The sequence below is a fragment of the Astatotilapia calliptera genome, chromosome 23 (genome assembly GCF_964374335.1).
Source record: "Astatotilapia calliptera chromosome 23, fAstCal68.1, whole genome shotgun sequence".
Classification (NCBI taxonomy): domain Eukaryota; kingdom Metazoa; phylum Chordata; class Actinopteri; order Cichliformes; family Cichlidae; genus Astatotilapia; species Astatotilapia calliptera.
Window position 1 is genome coordinate 12,379,103 of NC_137443.1, and position 22,337 is coordinate 12,401,439.

The window sequence follows — 22,337 nt, forward strand, 5'->3', positions numbered from 1 at the left end:
TGTGTGTGTGTGTGTGTGTGTGTGTGTGTGTGTGTGTGTGTGTGTGTGTGTGTGTGTGTGTGTGTGTGTGTGTGTGTGTGTGTGTCTAAATGCTGTCTTTAGAGTGGGTTAATCAGAGTGGAGGTTGAGGAGAGTGTCAGTGTCTCCGGTGAAGAGTCCTTGAGCCCTCTCTCTTTCTGTGTTGACACCTCTTAACCTCAGTCTATCATCTCTCGCATTCGCACACTTCACTTCTATTGACACTTGCTACTGCAGCTCTCCAAAGAGCCGAGGAGAATCCACTACAGTGACTGTCCGTGTGAGGGACGCCTCGGAGAGAAGGAAGGATTATACGCTACATACGGAACCAGAACCGATGGGATTTGCTGCTTGTTTGGTTTCTTTACAAAGGAAAAAAAAATGACTGGGTTAGCCGTAGATCAGGAATTAGAAGCTGTCTCTCAGCCTCGGTCTAAAAGTGCTGAATCCTCATATGCATCCATGCATCCATTTGTGGATTAATCGCCCCCTCTTTGTTTTCCTAATGTTGGGTAGTGTATGTGTTCTTTGGTGTCACTGGCTAGTGTAAGTGGGGTCAGGAGCTCGAGGTCAACTAAGAAGAGGTCAAATGTCATAGAGCAGAGGGTCTTGTTAAAATACCTTTTAGCCTCCTTCAGGGATATTATGTAGTGGCTCTGGGAATAGGTTAGGTTGCAGGTTTTGACGCTTTTGTTGTGGATGATATACAGTATGTGTTTACGCCAGATGTAAATTCAGGACCCTTTTTAAAAAATCAAAATGCAAAGGAAGTGCTGTGAGGTCAGCAGGCGTTATAAGAGGTCAAGTTTCTGTGTTTTTGTGCAGTATTTTGGCCTGGAGGTTGCATCTTAGGGGGAAACAATCACTCTGTGTAACACCTTCGAGGGTTGTCAGCTAGCTTACTGATGCAAAATGATTTTCTTCATGTTAAAAATTAAAATCTTCAAAAGCTCTTCTTGCAAAATCTTTTTTTTCTTCTATGACAGAAACACTGGCTCTTCCAAAGAGGTTAGAGTAAAACTGGGTTGTTCTGATCAATATATTGGAGGCATTTGAATATCAATACAATAAACTCGCTGTCTTCAATCTTAATTTTTAATATGGTGATAATAAGTGTATTAATTTTCATAACTTTAGCTCAATAACTTTGGAATATGAGTGATGGTGGCCCATTTTTGCACAGCAAATATGCACGGCTCCGCTCTGTGCTGCCATTGATCACTCCTGTGCCTTTTTCTCTGCCTCTTGCTTTGTCCTCCAGTCTCTCCCTCTTTCCTTCCCCTCACACCATTGCACTGTAAAATTCATCCTTATTCTCCGCTTCAGCAAGCTAACTGTGCGCACTACCTTTTATCAGTCCAGAACTGTTAAATTAATAAATTGATATTGACGAGCTATCAGCCGGAGGGATAAATTATTTGGGAGCAGAAGGCTAGGGTCACATGACTTTTAGTACACACGATTCTGTAATTATTCCCCACGAGAAGAACCGTGGTGTGGTGCATTGCCCTTCACCCCCCAGAAATGAAGCACCATGCACACACACACGTGAGGACCTATAAATATCCTGACACACAGCGGATTGTGGAGGCTGTGGGAATACTGATGATCATTACTGCTATCATAACCATCATGATACAGGATGCCAGCCTACTGCAGATTATATGTTATCATTAAAATTTACACAAAATTGAGGTGTAAAATTAGAATGTGGGGCTCACACATGAATGCAAGATATACTATACCGTACCTTACATTGCTGGCGGCTGAAGTGCAATGTAAAACAAGGAATGAAGCACCTGCAGCTGACCGTCTTCATTCGGTAAGAAATGCAAATGAGAGGTGCAAACTGCGAGGGAGGTGAGCGCTGCAGATGAAGCCAGCAGCGCACATGTCAAGGGTGCCAATCATGGTAGTGCTCTTGTTGCCCTCCGGCCATCGCTGACCTTTTGACCCTGGCCGTGGCCTAAATGTCAGGGGTCACGCATCAGGGTCAAAGGGGACCACTGCAAGACCCTGGCCAGGGATGGATCACTATGGCAACGGTACTCACTATAGGAGGAGAGATGGGGGTGGCATGCATTCTGTTTGCTATGATCATGCAAAGGGAAACACACACAAGGATAAGCATCACATCTGTGCTTTCTTTTCCTAAAAGTCAAGTTAACCCCAAAAAGTTTCCAGTGTGCACCCACCCACCTACCTACCCCCACACACACACACATTCACAGCTGGACAAAACTCATGAAATCCTATGTGAACAAGAGGAAATCATGCTACTTAGCCACACCTACATTATGGTTTTGGCCAGCACACCAGGGCCTGGTTTTACTTTGTTTTTGTGTTTTTATGACTCATTGGGGATGCATGGCTAAATAATCGCATTGGAAATTAATTTCCATAATAAAAAATGAAAAAATGGCAATAAAAAGCAAACCTTTAGCCCAGTTAAATGTGCCTAAATATTATCTGCTACAAACATATCATGTTCTTAACAGGAAAATCCGAAAAGGTTGGCGGGTTGAATAAATTCAAACTTTGCAACATCGACTTACATTAAATGGTCGAAAAGCTGCGGGAAATATTCGCTTGCACCTTGCGTCATCTAGTGGTCGGATCCGACCTCTCCCTCTGTCCTGCTGCTCGGCACCTCAGCACGGGGGAAAGAAGGGGGAAAACCCCACTAGTCTGCTTTTGTCTCCGGGGAGCTCCGGTCGATGCCTCGTCCCACCATATGTCTGATCGCAGCTGCCAATCAACAGGTCAACGCGACCCCGGGGAGACAGACACTGGTGGGGAGAGATCAAACAGTGGACCTCGGGGATGGCAGATGCAGATGAAAAAAAAAAGGCAATAAAACATTGCTTCAAAGATGGCAACGGTGCACTGGGAGGCAAATTATTGTTAACAGTAATCTGCAGAATAGCGCCTCGCATTTTGATCGATTGACTATTATGGAGTCTTTGAAGCCGAAGTAACGCCGGGCTATTGTTCATAGTGGGACACAACCAGAGAAAAGTAGCTGGTTTTGGTTCAACTATAGCGCTTCCCAAGACTTAAATACTACTTACTTCTATGCAATCATGCTTTCTAATAGAGCTGCAATTTAGGCTCTCCAGCCTTTAGAGCCTATTGAGAGCTATTCAGCTGCAGTCCCACAGCCACAACTTACAGAGACAAATAATTAAGTGAATGAAGACAAAAAGCGAATACTAAATAAGCTGTTCTTAATATTGCAAGTTTGACATTTAATTGCATTTACTTGCATTTTTTTTAAATATACATTCATTTTCAGCCTTCACTGGATGAAACAGTATCATTATTTCTTGATTTACAACCTGCTGAACACCAGCTTTTATATATATATATATATATATATATATATATATATATATATATATATATATATATATATATATATATATATGTGTGTGTGTGTGTGTGTGTGTGTGTGTGTGTGTGTGTGTGTGTGTGTGTGTGTGTGTGTGTGTCAGAGCTGTACGTGAGCCAAGGACCCCTGCTTAAATAAAAATACATAATCTTTAGGATTTAAAGTGTTAAGAAAGGGAACTTTTTATATCAACACATATTGAAATTTATAGATTTTTAATACACTGAATTAAGGCTGTTAAATCTATTTATGACTATTTATGATTATCAGTGTCCATCTGAATTTCTTTTGACATTTCGCTGAGCATTATCATTTCAAATAAGAGAAAGGCAGGGAGGACATGTCCTAGAGTGACACATTCCCTTAAATCAGTCACAATCGGTGGGTTGAATAACTGAGCTACAAATGTAGTCAGAGAAATGTGTTCACAGGACAGACAACAACAGCTATAAGGTGAAAACTATAAAATCCTGCACATGAAAAATCATTTTTTTCTAGCTGGCTGTATAGCTTCAGCCTCCCTCCTGTGTTGTGTGAACAATGATACACTCTGCCTATAGTCAAATCAGCGCGATACATACAAACTAAAGGGAAGCAGCTTTGGAATGCTGCTGTAAATGTAGTGTATTAAAACACGGCCATAATGTTTCATCGCCATCTCAGCAGGACTGATCTTCTTACCTCACTCTCTGCTAATCAGCAACAAATCTTTGGGCCTTAATCTACGGCCCCCTGCACCCTTCCGCCCATCTCATTAGATTAACAAACACGACATACGCATATGAACACACACACACACTCACACACACAGAGCTCATGACCTCAATCTGATTCTCCTTAAAACGTTAATTATAATCTGGTATGATTATGTTGAACTAAGGTGACGTTACGCACAATATTTTATCTGGAAGAAAATGCAAAAGACCGCTCTGGTTGGCTCTTACGTCTTTAATATGTCAAATAGCTACAAAAAAGAACAAAAACACTGTCAATGAACTTCTCTTCATGTGACGTTTGAATGATTTTAAAACTGATTGTGTCTGTTTATTTAAACAGTTTGGGAATTCTATGTGTGTGCATCGTACACTAATGCATGTTTGTATGCCTCTGTTTGTGCGCGCGAGTGTGTGTGTGTGCGCACGCGAGTGTGTGTGTGTACAGCAAACATATGCAACCAAATTAAAGCCTTAAAGCTGTTGAATTGAAGAGGATTTTAAGCAGAGACCAAATCATGGGAATTAAGCAAATTAGGTCTCTAATTAGCCGCTGACATTGAATAGGAAGATTTGGCGAACAAAAAATAATTAGATGGTTTTGTCATTGTTCTAATGAACATCATCAGAAAATAACTGCTCTGCATAGCTCCTGCTCCCTCTCTTGCTCTCTGAATTTATCCCTGTTTGTCCATTCAGATTCTAATCTAATGTCAAATACTGCTTTATTCAAATATTCAATAATTTGCAAATAAGAAGCCCCGTGAGCCGAGACAAACAAACTTCAGAAAAGTCAATGTATGATCTAATCCTCTTAGGCTGAGGCACTGTGGATGTAAATGCCAACCTTTGCAAGTCAGAGAGGAATTTCACTATTGATGTAAAGCCAGACAGGCAAAGACTGACTTGATTCTTAGTGTGGCAACATTTTGATGTCACAAAATAACAACACTGGATGAACTGTCCAGCTTTAAAGTTTCAATCATATGTGCCGTGTTGCACAAAAAGACACATCCACAGATGTTTACATCACCATTACGGCTTCTACACTCCCCTTATTTTGACAGGGACTCTGGCTTAGTGTGTTCAAAAAATGTTTGATACATAAGATAAATTTCAGTGTTTGAATAGCTTTAATATTCTACTTTATGACATTCATCCTCATGTAGGGTTCTTCTCCTGCAGCCTGAAGGTCAGTGGCAGCCCTTACACAGCCTGCCAGCTCAATAAAGAAAGCGCACTACTTTAAATTTATCAGTTATTTTTGTCATATAGCAGCACATAAAGAGAACCAGGGAGCTTTTATTGTTCAGTTTACTTGTCTGTTATAGATTTCACAAAAAGCGCTAATGTCAAGGAATGCTACGGCCACCACACTAGTAGTTTAAAAAGCTGTAACCAGCACCAAATGCCAAAAAACAGCATATAACACAATCCACTGAACAGATGCATTACAAACACTAACAGTGTTTGATGAGTGCAGTTTTCCTGTGCAGTCCTCAATCACACACTGCCTCTCTAAACTGGCATTCAGTTGTCAAACCCCTAAGACCCCCTGATCTGCATACACTCCCTTAAATACCCTCCCACTTCTCCCCAGTTAATCAGTGCCCCCTCCTCTCAATCTCTCACTGCCTCCTTCCCTTTCCTCCGCTTCCTTCATCCCTGACCTCCCGTGGTTCCCCTCTTTCTGCAGCCGAGGTTACGGATTACACTGTGTGATAAGCTTCCTATTTCTTGAAACTATTTAGGATTGCTGAGATTATCTGGCCTCATTTCCTTGGGAGTTGGCTTTGGAAAGCCTGATTTTAGTCTCTTAATGCAAAAGATTTTGCATCGCGACAGCTTTGACTAATTAGCATCTAACACCGGGTGGTATTTTAGCAAGGGCTCACTTTTAGCAACATCCACACACACACACCCTCTGCACACACACATGCACGCAGAGCTGACAACACACTTTTTAATGAGCTGATTCCAAACACTTTATTTTTGTTATTCTAAAACATTCTGAATATAAACTCAAGAAGGGCCACAGCTTTAAGACATTCATTTTATTGAATCATCAAATGCCCTAAAATCACTTTGTTCTTACTCATTAACAAGCATATAAACATAATGTAATATTGCCAGAGGGCATTTCAGTTTTAACATCACCTAATGATATAATCATTAGATTAAAAAATTTCTCTTTTAAGTAATAGTGTTTCAGGGCCAAACTGTTAGTATAGTATACCTCAACAGTACAAACAATTCAATCTCAGGGTACAGAGGCATTTAGGCCCAGGTGGAGCCCAATTTGTGGCTGCATGCTGGACCAAGGCCAGTAGAGTCTGGGTGCCAAGCATTGAAGAGGAAGTGCAGAGGCCTGAGGACAGCACCAGCAGGTTGTTCTGTGGGGACGGACAATGGCGGGGTGGTAGGGCGAGCTCAGGGAGGAAAGTGGGAGCTGTCCTGGCACCCTGCGTACCCTCCGTCTTGCCCTTCGGCAGTGGTAGTCTCCATTGGAAAAGTCCTGATAGTTCGATGGGTGGATCGCCCAGAAGTGGCCTTTACCGTTGTCGCTCCGGCCCGCTTTGATGAAACAGTCGTTTAGGGACAAATTGTGACGCACGCTGTTCCTCCAGTTTTTGTCCTGCGAACAAGAAAACAAATATGTCAGGTCAAAATTAAAGCAGGGGTCAAACAATGTGTCCCCATTGGAAAATTAACATAAGGGGCTGCTAAGTATCACTGATCCGCTTCAGGATGTCACCTTGTCCTGTTGTTGGCAGCATGAGCTGTGGCGTGTCAAGACCGTATATGATCTGAGTAAGTCACAACACCCTGAGTTACCTTTTTAGCACGTCAAACCAGTGATCAACTTTAATCCACTAGGCTTCACCCAATCTGTTGTAGCACCTGGTAAAGGCAGAGGCAGTTTGCAACCTAGCAACAGGATTACTTTATTTGTGATTTCGCCAACAACAAGATCATCTAGTGTCCCTGTGAGCACCTAATTGCCTAACCACTCAGACAGATTACCAGCGCCAAGTAGGTCGCTTTATTTGCGAAAATGGCAGCCACTTTAGTTTTCAGAGACTGAATTAAACACATTTGGGGAACGATGTTTTTCTGTTTTCCTGTTTTAACAACATCAGCAAACATCTGCTTGGAAATTCTGCTTCGAATTATCGCCCAGTTTCACTTTGAGTTCCTGTACGGTATATCTATCGCTATGTGCTACATACATAGAAAACCACTAGACATGAACATACCTTACTCTTGAAGTATGGGTAATGGTCCATGATCCACTGGTAGATGTCACACAGAAGCAGTTTCTTCTGCTCAGACGCCAGGATCGCTTTGGAGATGAGTGCAATGTATGACTGGTTGGGTTTGTCCGCAGACTTCTCTGTACCGCAGCTCGCAGACGTGGTGGTAGTGGTGGTGGTCACTTCCTCCTCCCCCTCCTCTTTTTGGTCTTCATCCCCCTCATCTTCTTTGGCTTTCCTTTTTTCAGCATCTACCTCTGACCTCTGTAGACCCTTGTCTTGGATCTCACAGCGAATCCCCACCTCTTCGAGTTTAGGATTCTGACGACCTGGCATGTCGTTCGTTATCTGCTCTGCAGCACGACTTGCTGTTGCATCGTCTTTAGAAGCTTTGGCTCCTTTATTAAAGAGCAGGTAGTCAATTGTGAAGCTCAGTCCCAGTCTGTCTCTGCTTCCGTTGCGGCTGCTTCTTTCCTCCATTGTCATTTCTGAATTAAAATATCTCAAGCTCATGGCAGAGGTTTTATTGATTTCAAGCTGACTATTGAACAGGTGTCAGGTCATGAATAAAAAATATCGCTCCCAAACGTCTTCTCAAAACTGTGTATCTAAGTTGCACAGCATGTCTATTGTTCTTTAAAATTAGGAGCCTTCATAAAGCCAGCGTCTCGCTGCCACTAAATTCTTTCACCGAAGACTTACTGTTGACAAGATCACAGATAAAGATGAGCCTCTCAACTGTTGTTAACCTTGATGCGCTCACGAGTGACCCAGTCTCAACCTGTGGAAATGACGTCAGTCGCCAAGACTAAATGCGGACGCTTCGTTTGCCAAGAAATATTCGGTAAATCTTTTCGATTCTTTGATAACCCTGTCAATCCAAACCTATCACTTGGTATCCGTCAGCCTTTTGCTCCCGAATCAAAGAGTTGTGCTTCAAAGATGTGAAGGTGACTCTATTTATATGACTGTGATTTTATCCCTCACAGAAAGGGGCAAAGGAGGCACAGGGGAGGTCCAAGTGGGGGGTCTCAATTGAGGCGGATTATTTTTATTAACCTAAGCAAATCTTTGTAATTACGGGAGATTAAACACTCAAGATTTAGTAAGACATGGTGTGCAAAGGATGGATGTTAGGTGGATGTAGAATCAAAGGCCTTTTAGATGCCAGAGTTATCCTGTTAAAGTCGTTTTGTCCAGGATACTGTCCAAAGAATTACTTCAATTACCATCGAGGAGTAATTAATGGGTCAACTTCAGCACGTTGGAGATAAGTCACGTCTTTATTTGCAAAGACCATTAATGTCTCTTGCAGCCATCGACGGCGACGAGGTTACAGAAAAGTGAGCGTATGAATGACAAATTAGAAAGGTTCACTTCCCGTTCTTGATATAAACTCTTTTAATATTGGATCGTTCAACATCTTTATTTAATTTGTTACCAAATACCTTTTATTACTTCAATTATTAGATAGTGGAAAAATTATTTTTTAACATGTAACAATAAATTACTGCATATATACATGATTATTTTTAGTTCAGCTAACATAATTATATATTTTGTTTAAAATCTGTCTTAAAGATAAAAACTGTCTGTGGTTACTATTAAACCGTATTATATTGTGTTCTGTAACTGTGCAGGATATTTTACTGGCTAATATAGTTTATTTTTTCTGTATGCAAATAATTATTTCCTTTGACTTGAAAATTTGTTATTTCATTAAGTCGTTCATTTCTACATTTGATTAAGATTTATCTTTTAATGAAGGTTTTGTTTCAGATCCTTATGGAATAAAAATCTCCTTTAAATCAATTTTGACATGTTGTTTGAACATTTCTAAACCTTTCTCTGTAAGTATGTTGTAATGTCAACAAAAAGGAGATTTGGCTGAATCAGATTCAGCCAAATAAATATCAGATTTATTTATGTTACAATGTACATCATGCTTCAAACTGCTGAAATTAACATTTTTGGCAATGTTAATTGATTTCATAGTTACAGAAAGGTATTGTTTGTGTGTTTTTGATCAGTGGAAAATTTCTTCAAGCAACACCACATTATGTGCATACTCTCTGCCTGCTTCTTCTAGTGCTTAACTGAAACTGTATCAGACTTACAGTCTATGGTAGGCTATACAGTCACCAGCCACTCTGTTAGGCACACCAGTAATGTGACATGATTGCATGACACAGTGCTACAGATTTGCCAGTAAAACTTTATGGGTGTATTTCCCCTCTAATAAACATATATTTCAACATAGTTTATTTTAAATTACAATATAATTATATTTACATACAAATACTTAAAGGTAGGTGCACTAGAATAAGGGGGTTTGGATGGAGAAACATTTTTCGTTTTTCCACAAAATTAACATGAAATTCCACCCTACTTAAAATGCAGTACCCCTAATTCTTTTACTTGTTGATAAATTTAAATAAAATGTTGTCATTTTAAATAAAACACATTGAAATTCCTTTTAATTACAGGGGAGTTACACCTTTAGTTGCAGATAGTATTATAAAGTGTTACCGATTTTCAGCTGCACATCCATTATGTGAATCTTCATTTTACCATATCCCAAAAATGCTCTGCTGGACTGAGATCTGGTGACTGTGGGCGCTGTTTGAATACTCCCGTGTTCAACAAAGTCATCTGAGATCATTTGAACTTTGTGATGTCATGCATTGTCCTGCTGGAAGACATTGCAGTACACTGTGGTCATAAAAAGGATGGACGTGGTCAGCAAGAAACACTCATAAAACCTGTGGTGTTTAAACAATACTCAGTTGCTACTAAGGACCCCAAAATGTGCCAAGTAAATAGCCCCCATACCATGACACCAATAACAGCAGTCTGAACCAATGATACAAAGCAGGGTGGATCCATGCTTTCATTGTTCACCCCAGTTCTGACACTTGCATCCAAACGTAGCAGAAATTGAGACTGTCATTTTGTCCAGTTTTTCTGAGATCACTCAAACTTTAGTCTCATTTTCTTAGCTGACAGAAGGGTCAACATGTGTGTTCAGAGATGCTCTTCTGCCTCGGTTGTAACGAGTGGTTAACTGAGTTTCTTTAGCTTGCTTGTAAGTTCCAAACAGTCTGGCCAGAACCCCTTCTCACTGGATATTTTCTCCTTTTCAAGGAAAATAACAGTAGATCAACAGTTTCTGAAATACTCAATCCAACACATCAGATACTGAAACCCATATCGTGGAGATAGTCATCTAAATTACCTTTCTACACCATTCTGGTGCTCAGAATTTCAACAGCTCATCTTTACCACGTCTATGTGATATTTGCATTAACAGGCATTTGAACAAGAGTACCTAAAAAAGTTTATTTGAATCAGTGTGTGACAGTTATTCAACCTAAATGTTTTTTTATTCTGAATATCTCTGGGATCTTACACAAATAAAAGTGTATTTTCAGCAGAGAATGGATAACGATGTAACTGTTTTAACATTAAGTATAATTAACCCACCCTGTTCTCGTAGCATTTACAGCTTTAGCCTGTAGGCATCAGCAGTATGGTGATCTGCTTTGTTCTTTCAGTTTAACAGAGGGGATGCACTTAATCACAGTCAGGTCAAATCATGGACCATATTGCCCTCTTCTGTTTAAGTAATGGAACAAGACACGCATGCACAACATTAAAACACCACTCTATGCAACCTTTCAAGCTATCATTGTAATTAGTTTTATTAAATTATTTTCAGCCTCATACTACGTTTTTGTAGTCACTGCAGTGACTACAAAAACGTGAAGAGTTAGAATTCTAAAAATAACAGCCTTTACTGTGTAAAACATGAAGCTGAGATTATGGGTTTTGTTTTGAGGGGGAGGTGCACTAAACAGAGAATGAATGCATGAATGACTGAAGTAAGGGAATCTCAGATTTCCCATTTAGGTTTTATTTGTAATTTAAATTAATATAATCTTTTTTTTGTAAGTCAGCACAGAAGCAGAGCAATCTGTTCTTTTTGAAATACAGCACTGCCTTATTGACGTTTCCCATCCAAAACGGAGCCACAACAAAACACGCCATGTTATTACATGATACTGCAATTCCCTCAATTGATTTTGGTTTTTCCATGAGGCTATTCTTTGCCCACATGTGAAGAGTTTTGGAAAAGCAGGGCTGGATCATCAATCGGAGCAGATATTTCCCTCAGCAAACATATTTCCATTTTGCTGATGTCTCAACACAACCTGGCATTTGTGATTCAGAGTAGGTATTGCAGGACTATACCTACAGTCTAAGTGTGTTTTTATTAATAAGTCGTTTTAATTTAATTATGAACATGCCTCAGACAAAGCATTAACGCCACATCTCACGGCTGGTCGACTAACCTGAAATGGAATTTTTTGCTCGGACGGGAATTGAAGGGACCATGCGACCCAATCCGTTTGACAGCCCATGCTTTCCCGTCACGCTGAATTTAAACTATCTTTAAGACACGAGTTCAGAATATCGCAAAACTATAAAATTGAAACAGCCTCAATATTAAAATACTTTGACACGTGGTGTTATTAATCGACACAGAGGCCTATTTTGGAAGGGAGACCTGCCTCTTAGTGTTTTTTAAAAGTTGTGCTGTAACTTTAAAACAACGTGGTCCCGCCTATTTTCAGTGAATCGCTTCGGATGCTGGCAAAAGTCGCGCTGTGATTGGCTGGAGATGACTGTCTATCGAAGCAGGGTCATTGTTCCATTGGTGCAAGACTGGCCGTCGTCTCTGACTCTCGCGGTACTGCTGCACGAAGATGGCGGCCGAACTGGTGGAAGCGATGGCAAGTAGAGCTTGGTTGGCTTTGATTTGATAGGAGACGTGCGCGGGATTGTGGGCTGAAAGTCACCCCAGTTGTGGGGAAACTGTGGGTTTTGTGCGAATATTATTAAAGGGTATTTACTCTTACAAATGTGGTGTATTTCAAGCACGACGAAACGAACTAGCCTATGGTGCTAAGGTAGCTAGCCTGCCTGGAAATGTTAACCAGGCAAGTGCGTTGGTTCACCTAGCATCACGCTGGCTCTGGAGGAAGACACCGAAAATGAATGATGAGACCATATAAGCGTGTGGTTGTTTTTGGTCTAGCCTGCTTTCTGGCATGTTACCGTTTGACGTTATTTGGCTTACAGGAATATCTGTTTGTAGTTCACCGGTTAGTTTATTGAACTGTGCACCTGTCAAAATATCTAGCAGTCGTGATCGAATGCCGAGTGTGAGAAGCTAGCCCGGCGATAGCGCAGGCTACACTAGCAACGTTCAAGTGAGGTTGAGCAGTCTGTAACGCAGCTGTATTTGAAGCTCAGCGGTTCAGTCGGATCCATCCATAAAGTCCTGTTTTGTTTTGTTTTTAAATATAGACATGAATTAGTTCTCCACTTATGTCTATTTCGGCCATGTCAGACAAAGCTGAGGCTTGTCTGGCGGCTAAACAACAACATCCCGTGTTTTGCCCCTAGAGCCCAGTTCGTGTGCTCTCTGCTTCATCATAAGTAAATAATAATTTTCTTTAAAAAAAAAAACGACCTCACATAGGATGATACGACCACATACGGTATTCATATAATCGATTCCATATGCTATGCAAGTATTGTATATAGGCTGCAGAAAATTGGCGCATATTATGTCGAGAATGAGAGATTTTGCGTTTACTTTGCAGTTCAATGTGCGTCTGCACCTCTTATGTTTTTACTAAATAAACATCCTCGCCTGCTACGGTGTGTCTTCAGCTTACATTTTTCGGATTGGTGTACAAATGAGGTTGTTAAGCCATAAACAACAAATTAAAATTATATTAAACAGTTAATGGAGCCATAAACATGCAGAATTTGCAAAGCTGTATTTGTCTTACATTTGTTGTGGACTGTAAACAGATTGTATGTATATGTTTCATGTAGGTACGAACTATTGCACTATTTTCACATTTCTAGGCCACTAACAAGAAATAGTGGTTTTTAGGCACCTATTTCATTGTAACTGAACCTGCCAGACTATTCCTTTAGCTTTCTGTGTGTTAAATGACAGATAGTGTGGATGGAATTAGTGCGTTTCCAAGTTCTATTCATACTTTTAAGCCACCTTTGGAAGTTTATGGTTCTAAAGCCTAATTAACACTACCACAATTAGTGTGATCACTTGAATCATGGCCAAGCCATTGTTCTTAGAGTTGGAAGTGAACTTCTTAATATAGCCAGCTAATTACAACACACTTTAAATCCTCTATAGGATTAAAGTGACCAAGGACAGATGCTAATTTTAGCAAGTACCAAGCAGTTTGGTGAACAACTCTGTTCTGCATATAAGTTACCTGTAATTAACTCTGTGCATCTTCCAAGTGTTAAAAAGAAGTGTGTAGGTGTGTTTACGCAGGACTTTGGACACGATATTAAATTATTTCATTCATTTACTTAATAGATTTACTTGAGTAAAATGAAAGAATATAAACAACATGTATCTTCCTCTCTTGGACAAATGTGAAAATGGTAATTGGCATTGTATAAACTCCTTCATTTGAGATGTGGCTCTTGAAAAAAAGTCTGAACTTGGAAATTAACTTTGTCACTTCAGCCTTTCCAGAAATCTAATTGTTTTTGTGATCCTGTTATATTTTTTTATTTTTTTGGTCTTGTTTTCTCACTAGAATATGGTCAAAAGTTTCCGGGTCTCAGACCTGCAGACGCTGCTGGCCTCAATGGGTCGCAGTAAAAGTGGGCTGAAGCAAGACCTGGTGGGGCGTGCGTTGAGGCTAGTGCAGACCGAATACAGCCCAGAGCTGCTGAAGAACGTCCGGCAGCTCTACGAGTCACGTTTCCCTAAAACATCTGGATGGCTGGCTGCACGACGTCCGGAAAGTGTCCCAGTTAACTATTCATCCCTCAGCTCTTCCCCTACTGCCACCTCTCAGGGCGCAGACTACCTCAACGGCATTTCCAAACCGATCTCCACACCTGCAGCAGAGGTGAAGCTAGTGCCACTGCCCTTCTACCAAACTTTAGAGACACTGCTACTACCAACAGAGCTAAGTGAGTGTGGACTATTTGTTAGGCTTTTTGTGTTTTTGGAAATTGTTGCATTTTTACTCGACGTTGAGAATTTGCACTGTTCTCTTTTTACAATGGATTTTGTCTCCATCTGCTTACAGTTGCCCAGAACAGTGAGAAACTCCAGGATAGTCAGTGCATCTTTGAGTTAACACCCAGCCAAGCAGACCAGATTCGAAATGCAAGGTAAAAAAGTCACACTGTCTGTTAAAACTGCACTTTAGGTTAACCCCAGGTTAATATAAAAATATCTCTGTGAAGCTCATTTTAATTCGTGACCTATTATTTTCTTAGTGAACTTCGTCCAGGAATCCGATCAATCCAAGTGGTTCTTAGGTAAGTTCCCAGTAAAAACATTCGGGGGGGGGGGGGGGGGTTGATTTTTTGGTAGTGACTGTGTCATAAAAATATCATAATTCAAACCAACGAGGACAAATTGCTTCTTTGTATATACAGTGTTTGTGTTTAGTCTCTTACAATAGAAGACCTCACTCATTTATTCCTCTGTTACTGCTCTCTGTTGCAGAATCTGTTACACAGACTCCATTGGTGTTCAGGAGGACCAGTATCCTCCCAACATAGCTGTCAAAGTTAATCAGTCCTACTGTCATGTGCCGGTGAGTTGATTAACTCTGAAATGTCCCACACCTTCATAATACAGACATGACTAAAGCTGGGCTTGTTTTCCTGTTTTGAAGTGTGTTCTCAATTATAGCTCATAGCATCGTTTTCAGATACACTCAGGGTGTCAGTCACAGATGTTTTACCAGGTCAGTGATAAAATGTCATAATATGACAATGATGGATAATATAACCTAATGTAAGTGTGTCTTGAACAACATAAAGGGGAAAAATAAGATTTGGGTAAAGATGATGTTGGCTTATCTGAAGACCTCAGGAAACAAAACTTTAGGAGGAAGCTCTCCAGCTGGCCGATACTATGTGGCTTAAGGTGTGCCACAAGAAATCAAACTGGCAGGGTAGCACCTAGATGACAGGTTAGGAGGGTGTGACTATGACCTCCCGAGGATTCAAATTTGGCCATAAATGTCTAAATTTGGGCTCCTGGCCTAATCCTGCCATTCTGTCTAGTACACAGATATTTTAATCTCTGACTGTTTGTACATACTGTGAATTGTTGAAAAGCTCCATTGTGCTTTAGATAACGTGAGTTCTAGATGTCTCAAGAAATTTTAAGACGTTTAAATTCCCTTGCCTCGTAATCACACTTTTAACCTTTAATTTGAACCTTCTTTTTTTTTTCTTTTTTTAAGCTGCTAGCCTGATAATTCTGATAATTAAGTCATTTTCAAGCGGAATTGACATCTGTTACAAATTTCAGTCTCTTAAATATCAGATTTCATTTTTGATATTGTAAATTAGCGTTGGGTTAAAGTCTGAAAAATTTAACACAGTATTTCATTGCCATTTCCAAGAATGATATTTATGATCGATGTAGAAAACTATAGTGAATGATGTTTTATGATCGTACCTTGCAAGCAGCAGCATTTATTTAAATGGGCTTTTCTACTCTACTGGAGCACTCAAAGTGCTTTATATAACATGCCTCTTTCAACCATCCACACACATGTCTATACGTACATGCATAATTTATAATATATATATTACCCTATTATAGGCCTGAATGAAAAGCACTTTGTATTCATACATGCTCACATTTGGGTGGATGCATTTGAGCACTTTGGGGTTCGGTATCTTGCCCAACAATACTTTGGCATTTGCAGAGATCAAACCACCAACCTTCCACTTAGTAGATGACCTGCTCTACCTCCTGAGCCACAGACACCCAGTGCAAACAAAATAAAGGGAAAATTCCATCCTTTTCCAAAGATCTGCGGTCATTCATGAAAGCACCTAATACATGATTGATTGCTACAAGATGCCAGCATCATTGTAGTGCAATAATAATGTTGGATGTACAGTAATAATAATATAATAATAATAATAATGAAAGTAAGTACAGAAGAGAAAAAGTATGCCTAAAGATTGTTTAAGTTACTCCCTTTTTATTGAATTGTAATCACAGGCTGTCATGTGGCTCTCACTCAAGGCATGTCGGGGCTTGTCTTGTTGTGCTAGCAGTAGAAGTGAACACGTGGCTTTGATATCATGATTTAACTTGTTTGTTTTGTTTTTTATTTGTACTGGTATTATCTCAAATGATATATGTCACAGCCCTATTGTAAACTGAATATTTTGATTGAAGGTAAATCAACAATTAAAAATATGACCTTCAGCTCATATTTGCAGGTTGGCTGTGCATGGTAAAGGAAACAATCCTCATTTGTGCTAAAAGTAGCGAGAACAAGGTGTCTGTTTTGAAATTATGAAAAGATATTTGAGATGAAGTATTACATAATTAACTGTTGCAGTCTTATTTATTTTCAAATTGTGTGTGTTTTACAGGGATATTATCCTTCCAATAAGCCTGGTGTTGAACCTCGTCGTCCTTGTCGTCCTATAAACATCACTCCGTGGTTGCACCTCTCCAATGTCACCAACAGAGTCACCATCACCTGGGGAAACTTTGGAAAGGTCAGTTGAATCCTGTCTTTTGCAGCCGTAGCTCTCAGGGTTGTCATTAGCACAGATATTTTTTATTTATGTTTTTTTTTATTCTGATAATCTGTCCAGCTCCTCTTGGAAGGTTCTGTAATTCATCGAGGCATGCTGATACTTGTAGATCTTTGAGTGTTTGGCCTCACTCGACTGCATGTGTAATACACCTTTGTAATCACGGTTGCCACCACACTGAGTATTTTGAGAGAGTATGTGTGTAGACAGAAGGACTTTTGGTTAGGTTTGTTATCACATTTTGTACAAACAAGAAGGTTTGTGCAAATCTTGAGCAACTTCATTTTAGTCACAGCTTGATCACACGTGATGAAACGGCTCAATTTAAAAGTGTCGTGTACTTGAGGTAATGCACATTCCACACATTTTGTCTGCAGTTGCCATGTATAAATAATAAATTCACTGCTCAGCATGTAGAGTCTGTAAAAGTCTAAAATTTGCTTGGCCTAACAAGTTTCAGAAGAGGTCTGTGTGATATAATCCATAACTGGTAGGCGATATAGCCTCAAAATATCACTGTATTTAAAGAAAACTAATAATGATATTAGTGGCATTACACACACACACACACACACACACACACACACACACACACACACACACAGTTTTATTGGCCGGAACATTTCTAAGTGTAAGTACAAAAATGGCATTTCCCATCCTGCTTTTGTAGTGAACTTTTGTCACTGATGACACTTCTTCTAATTAAAGTTTGATACAGTGATATAACATTAGTCAAATGTAAGCGCAAGAATAGCGTAGGGACTGTTTTCTCTAATCCCCTATTTAAAAATGTAAACACTATATTTGAAAAAAGCTTCACACTTTAATTTAACAATAACTGTAATAATTAACTATATAACTCGTCAGTGCTGCCCAGTATTGTCACATAATAAAACCGAAAATAATAATGGATTGTTATTATTTTCTCTCTCTAGCGAGTCTCATATATATATTTTTACGTGGATTAAATGGTGAATATTTCATCACTCGCCTGTGAATTGTAACCACAATCAAACATGGGGAACATTCTTTATACAAAATAATTTTATGTGCTGCTTGTCCAAGTTGCAGATTCACTGATGTCTCATAATCGTTAGAGGGGTTACCTTGTACTAGTTTGATGGTTCTGTTTCAAAATTTTGAGTGAATTCTTACAATAACATCGTGTTTAAATTCCACTGTCAGTTCCCGATTCTCTGTGGATAAATTCTTGTTACATTTTATTAAAAATCTGTTGATCTGTGTTTGCAGCGTTACTCTGTGGCGGTGTATTTAGTGAGGGTCTTCACCGCAGCAGACCTCTTCAGCCAGCTTAAACTCTGCTCAGTTGAGAGTGCAGAACGCTGCCGTGAGCGCAGTAAGTGATGCTTTTACACTCACCAAAATATTTTTGCTTGCAGCTTTCACATTCAGAGTAAGATGAAAGGTACACGAAGTCACTTCAGTGCAGAATGTAGGAGTCAATAACTGAACATTTTGTTTCTGGTATGACTGGATTTTGCACAGATGTGTGTCAAGGATCAGTTCGAGGTTGTTCTTCCAGTGTACACATTTTCTTTTTTAGTCCTGCCACATGTCTTTGATATTTGCACATTGTAAAGTAATGACATCAGACTAATAATAGCAAGCACTTGGAGTTTCAACACTAAATTTTGAGTTTTAACATAATAAAATAATTGTTGATGGCTAAAACCTGTGTAGGTCTAAGTTTTTGGAACATTGATTAGGATTCAGTAGAAACTGTAATCTTTAAGTGGAATCGTTATCAGTAAAAACGGTTTATATCCATTCTCGCTGTGTAGTTAATTTTAAATAATGTAGAATGATGTCTGGTACAGAATGTAATAACCGTGTACTTACATTTATCTACAGTACAAGACAAACTACGCTTCGACCCAGAGAGCGAGATTGCGACCACAGGACTCAGAGTGTCTCTCATCTGTCCAGTGAGTACATCCTGAACACAAATGGGGGGGCTTTAAAACACAAAGCAACTCAAATATGCATTATGATTTCTGCTCAGTCAGAGCAGAAAAGCAGGACAATCTACAGCGTGGAGGGAATATCTTCACTACATTAATCAAATATTCCGTTTAAACAGTTTACCTCCATTACATCCATTCAACCTTGGAGTGAAATCAAAGCTATGTTTATACTGCTGTTCTACAGTGAATATTTGTTTGTAGAAAGCTCATTGTGTCCATGCACATTTATTTAATACATTATTCAATAATAAGGTTTTGGGGTGTAAATGGCTTTGTGACAAATAATTGAGCAGTGTAATAGGCTGACTCTCTAGCGAGTCTCATCCTGTGGCCATACTCTGACTCCACCATCTTGGATTGCAGCTCTCAACGGCAGCCTTTGTGCTGCTCAGCAGCTTCTGTGAGCTTGACAGAGCAGCACATGAACCAGTTTTCCAGTTGTTATAGTGTCTGTTCGCAGTCCAGAAACTTGCAGCACACCTCCAGGATAGGATTGCCATTACCAGCTGCAGTCCAGCACAGTGTAGTGGGAATCCTGTCTGTGAGACAAGATCCTCTCTGAGGAAGCAGCTGACTCATAATAAGTAATGTCACACTGATGACCTGGCCAGCCTGAAAACACTACAGGAAGAACAAGGCCAAGCTGGATATCAGCGACAAACTTTGACTATAAGAGCAAGGTCTTTGTCAAATAGTAAAGTGATTTCAGATTGCTCCTTAAACTCATAAAACACTGCCAAAGTTATTCACCACATATATCTGTGGGAGTGTGTAATAGATGGGGCCAGCTCGCCCACTAATGTCTGTGGGTGGGGAAACTCTGCGACCATTTGGAAGGAAACTTGTTTCCAGGACATCGATTGGCAAATACAGAGAGAAATGTTGTTTTAGTGCAGTGCGTGCTGTCGGAAAATATTGTTTCACAGTCCCGTGGCTCTGTTGTCATGCTGTGTCTAAAAGCCCCTCAATTTATTTAGCTATTAGAAAACTCCCAAAATGTTTTAAAAAGCATGATATCAACCGATATCACATCTGTTCCTTTTTTCTCGCTTCCAGCTGGTGAAGATGCGGCTTGGGGTACCATGTCGAGTGTTAACTTGTGCCCACCTTCAGTGTTTCGATGCAGTCTTTTTCCTTCAGATGAATGAAAAGAAGCCCACATGGACTTGCCCAGTCTGTGACAAGCCCGCTCCATTTGAGCTCCTCACTATTGATGGGTAAGGAGATGAGAGCATGCTTTGACTTGTCCCGCCCCTGCAGCTTTGTCAGTAAATTCTTAAAGTTTGTATTGTGTAATTTTGAGTACCTGTATGTGATGCCAGTTTGAGGAACATCATTGAAGCTGCAGAGATGTTTTAGGGATTCTTGATACAAGCTCAACCATGCACCAACATGTACTGCTTTCTTTTTTTTCTTTTTATTTGGTCTGGTATGAAAACTCATTGTGTTTCAAAATTTGTCATTCTCCACCTGCTGTTCATTTATGTTACAGAAGCGACACTTGTGCGTTTCATTTACCAGCACAACAGATAATTCTTAATACGAAAAGTATGTTAAAAAAAAAAGCAATTTACAGTTTTGTTTTTGGAAGTTGTCAGCAGCTCTCACAAACACATCTTATTGTAGCAAAGACTGAAAGCTTTGTGCAACATATATTTACATTCCTTAAACTAAGTTTGCTTGAAAGACCCTTTTTTACCTGACCCAGGTTTGATATTTGAAAGTGTAATCATGAAGTATTGTTTTCCTAAATGGCCTTTCATTCATGAAAGAGATTAAAGTATATGTTGTGTTTTTCTTCATCGGAACTTCAGTATCTTGACATATATATGTTGTAATGGCATTAATGGTATAATATAATAATGGTATTATTATTTCATTTCTAATTGTGCGTTTGAGTGAGAACTGAGCTATTAGTTTGATTTTCCCGTGTATAAACTTATTTTGTGACGTCTCTCTAATGGCCGGTGTGCATTTCAGGCTGTTATCTGAGATTCTAAAAGAAACGAGTGAGGACATTGAGGAGATAGAGTACTTAACAGACGGCTCCTGGCGACCCATCAGAGATGAGAAGGAGAGGGAGCGGGAAAGAGAACGCAGTAACACACCTGACTACCCAGTTGTTGATATATGTAAGTTTTCAGCCCTGTCACATCCCCTTGTCTGTAGTTGTTTTGGGGGGGTTTTGCACTGTGTGTGTGTGTTTGTGTGTGCTGAAGGTAATGAGAGTAAAATCTTCTTCCTTACCTTAAAATTGTATTCCTCTCTGTAGGCATTCCCGAAGCAAATGGCCATTCACCAGCCCACAGCAGCACTAGTCTGACGGCCAAGTCTGGAAGCAGTTCTGTGGGGATGCCAGGAGTCACGGGAGCACCTGCTGTGGCACCGGGTGGAGGTGCGGTGGTAGATCTGACTCTTGACTCTTCCTCTGAGGAGGAGGGGGGTGGGGCTGGAGGAGACAGCGAGGACACTGAGGACAGCGCCGACAGTCCTGCCCCAAAGAGGGGCCGATACAACTATGACAAGGACCTGGTCACTGCCTACTGACCCCACCACTCTGTCCCCTCTTAGACTGACACACAGAGACAGAGAGGCAGGGGCCTTAAAACGTGAGGACAGGAACACAGTAATCCACTAGATGCAACAACCCGCCCTTTTGCCCCAGCGTCAGAGCCTTTTAGCAGCTCTGGTTTATATCCAGGCAGGCAGACAAACACGTACTCAAACATGCACTGTCCATGGTTCTTCAGTCTACAGTGATAAGGATTCCTCTTTGTACTGTACACCACTGGAAGCTACTCTTACACTTCTTGATCAATTGTCACCCTACAGTGAACATCTGTACTGTCCTGCCTCTGCTGAAGAGACTGAATGGATTGAGCACCCCACCACAGTCACAACCCTTGCTTCTCTCTTTCCAGACTATTCCCACTCCGACCTCGTCTCTCTTTGTATATGACTTGGAATTCCTGGCTCTTTTAGCCATGGGCGTTCAATGTTTGCGTCTCTGATTTTTGTCACAGTTGTGATGCACAGGCAAGTTGAAAATGGAAGCTCCTCAGTAGTTTTTGGTAGAAGGTGGAAAACAAGTGAAAACATTTGTGGGAGGACACAGCAGAGATATCTGAAGTGTGATGCAAATTTAAACCTTTCCTATTTTGTTCTTTGTTGACAGAATGAATTCAAAGCTTGAAAGGGTTTTTTCAGGAATTTATCATTTTTATTATGAAATGGCAGGACACAATACTGGCTTCAGTGTGTGATTTCCATTTTTATTTTGTCCTTAGATAAAAAGAACCTACCTCAGTCATAAAAACTTGGCAGACTGACC

General features: G+C 40.2%; 2 protein-coding genes across 2 annotated transcripts; one reads left to right on the forward strand and one right to left on the reverse strand.

The window, feature by feature from the left end:
• Positions 1–6,082: 6,082 nt before the first annotated feature.
• On the reverse strand, positions 6,083–8,314 carry foxq2 (forkhead box Q2). The gene is made up of 2 exons (XM_026159636.2): positions 7,380–8,314; positions 6,083–6,757 (listed from the first exon to the last, which is right to left on the reverse strand). The coding sequence occupies exons 1-2, from the start codon at positions 7,887–7,889 to the stop codon at positions 6,383–6,385; spliced, it is 885 nt and encodes a 294-aa protein (XP_026015421.1). The 5' UTR covers positions 7,890–8,314; the 3' UTR covers positions 6,083–6,382.
• A 3,714-nt stretch (positions 8,315–12,028) lies between these two features.
• pias4a (protein inhibitor of activated STAT, 4a) lies at positions 12,029–22,042 on the forward strand. Its single transcript, XM_026159107.2, has 11 exons — positions 12,029–12,169; positions 14,027–14,408; positions 14,528–14,612; positions 14,721–14,762; positions 14,953–15,043; positions 16,854–16,982; positions 18,273–18,378; positions 18,894–18,967; positions 20,063–20,223; positions 20,987–21,138; positions 21,279–22,042. Exons 1-11 carry the CDS (start codon positions 12,143–12,145, stop codon positions 21,551–21,553), a joined length of 1,524 nt encoding a protein of 507 aa, XP_026014892.1. The 5' UTR covers positions 12,029–12,142; the 3' UTR covers positions 21,554–22,042.
• Positions 22,043–22,337: the final 295 nt, after the last annotated feature.

Excerpts from the sequence above, each read along its gene's own strand:
- foxq2 (XM_026159636.2), bottom strand. The coding sequence starts at position 7,889 with ATGAGCTTGAGATATTTTAATTCAGAAATGACAATGGAGGAAAGAAGC. Across the intron at positions 6,758-7,379 it reads ACCCATACTTCAAGAGTAAG|GACAAAAACTGGAGGAACAG; the intron begins GTATGTTCATGT and ends TCTTGTTCGCAG.
- pias4a (XM_026159107.2), top strand. The coding sequence starts at position 12,143 with ATGGCGGCCGAACTGGTGGAAGCGATG. Across the intron at positions 14,613-14,720 it reads GACCAGATTCGAAATGCAAG|TGAACTTCGTCCAGGAATCC; the intron begins GTAAAAAAGTCA and ends TTATTTTCTTAG. Across the intron at positions 14,763-14,952 it reads TCAATCCAAGTGGTTCTTAG|AATCTGTTACACAGACTCCA; the intron begins GTAAGTTCCCAG and ends TCTCTGTTGCAG.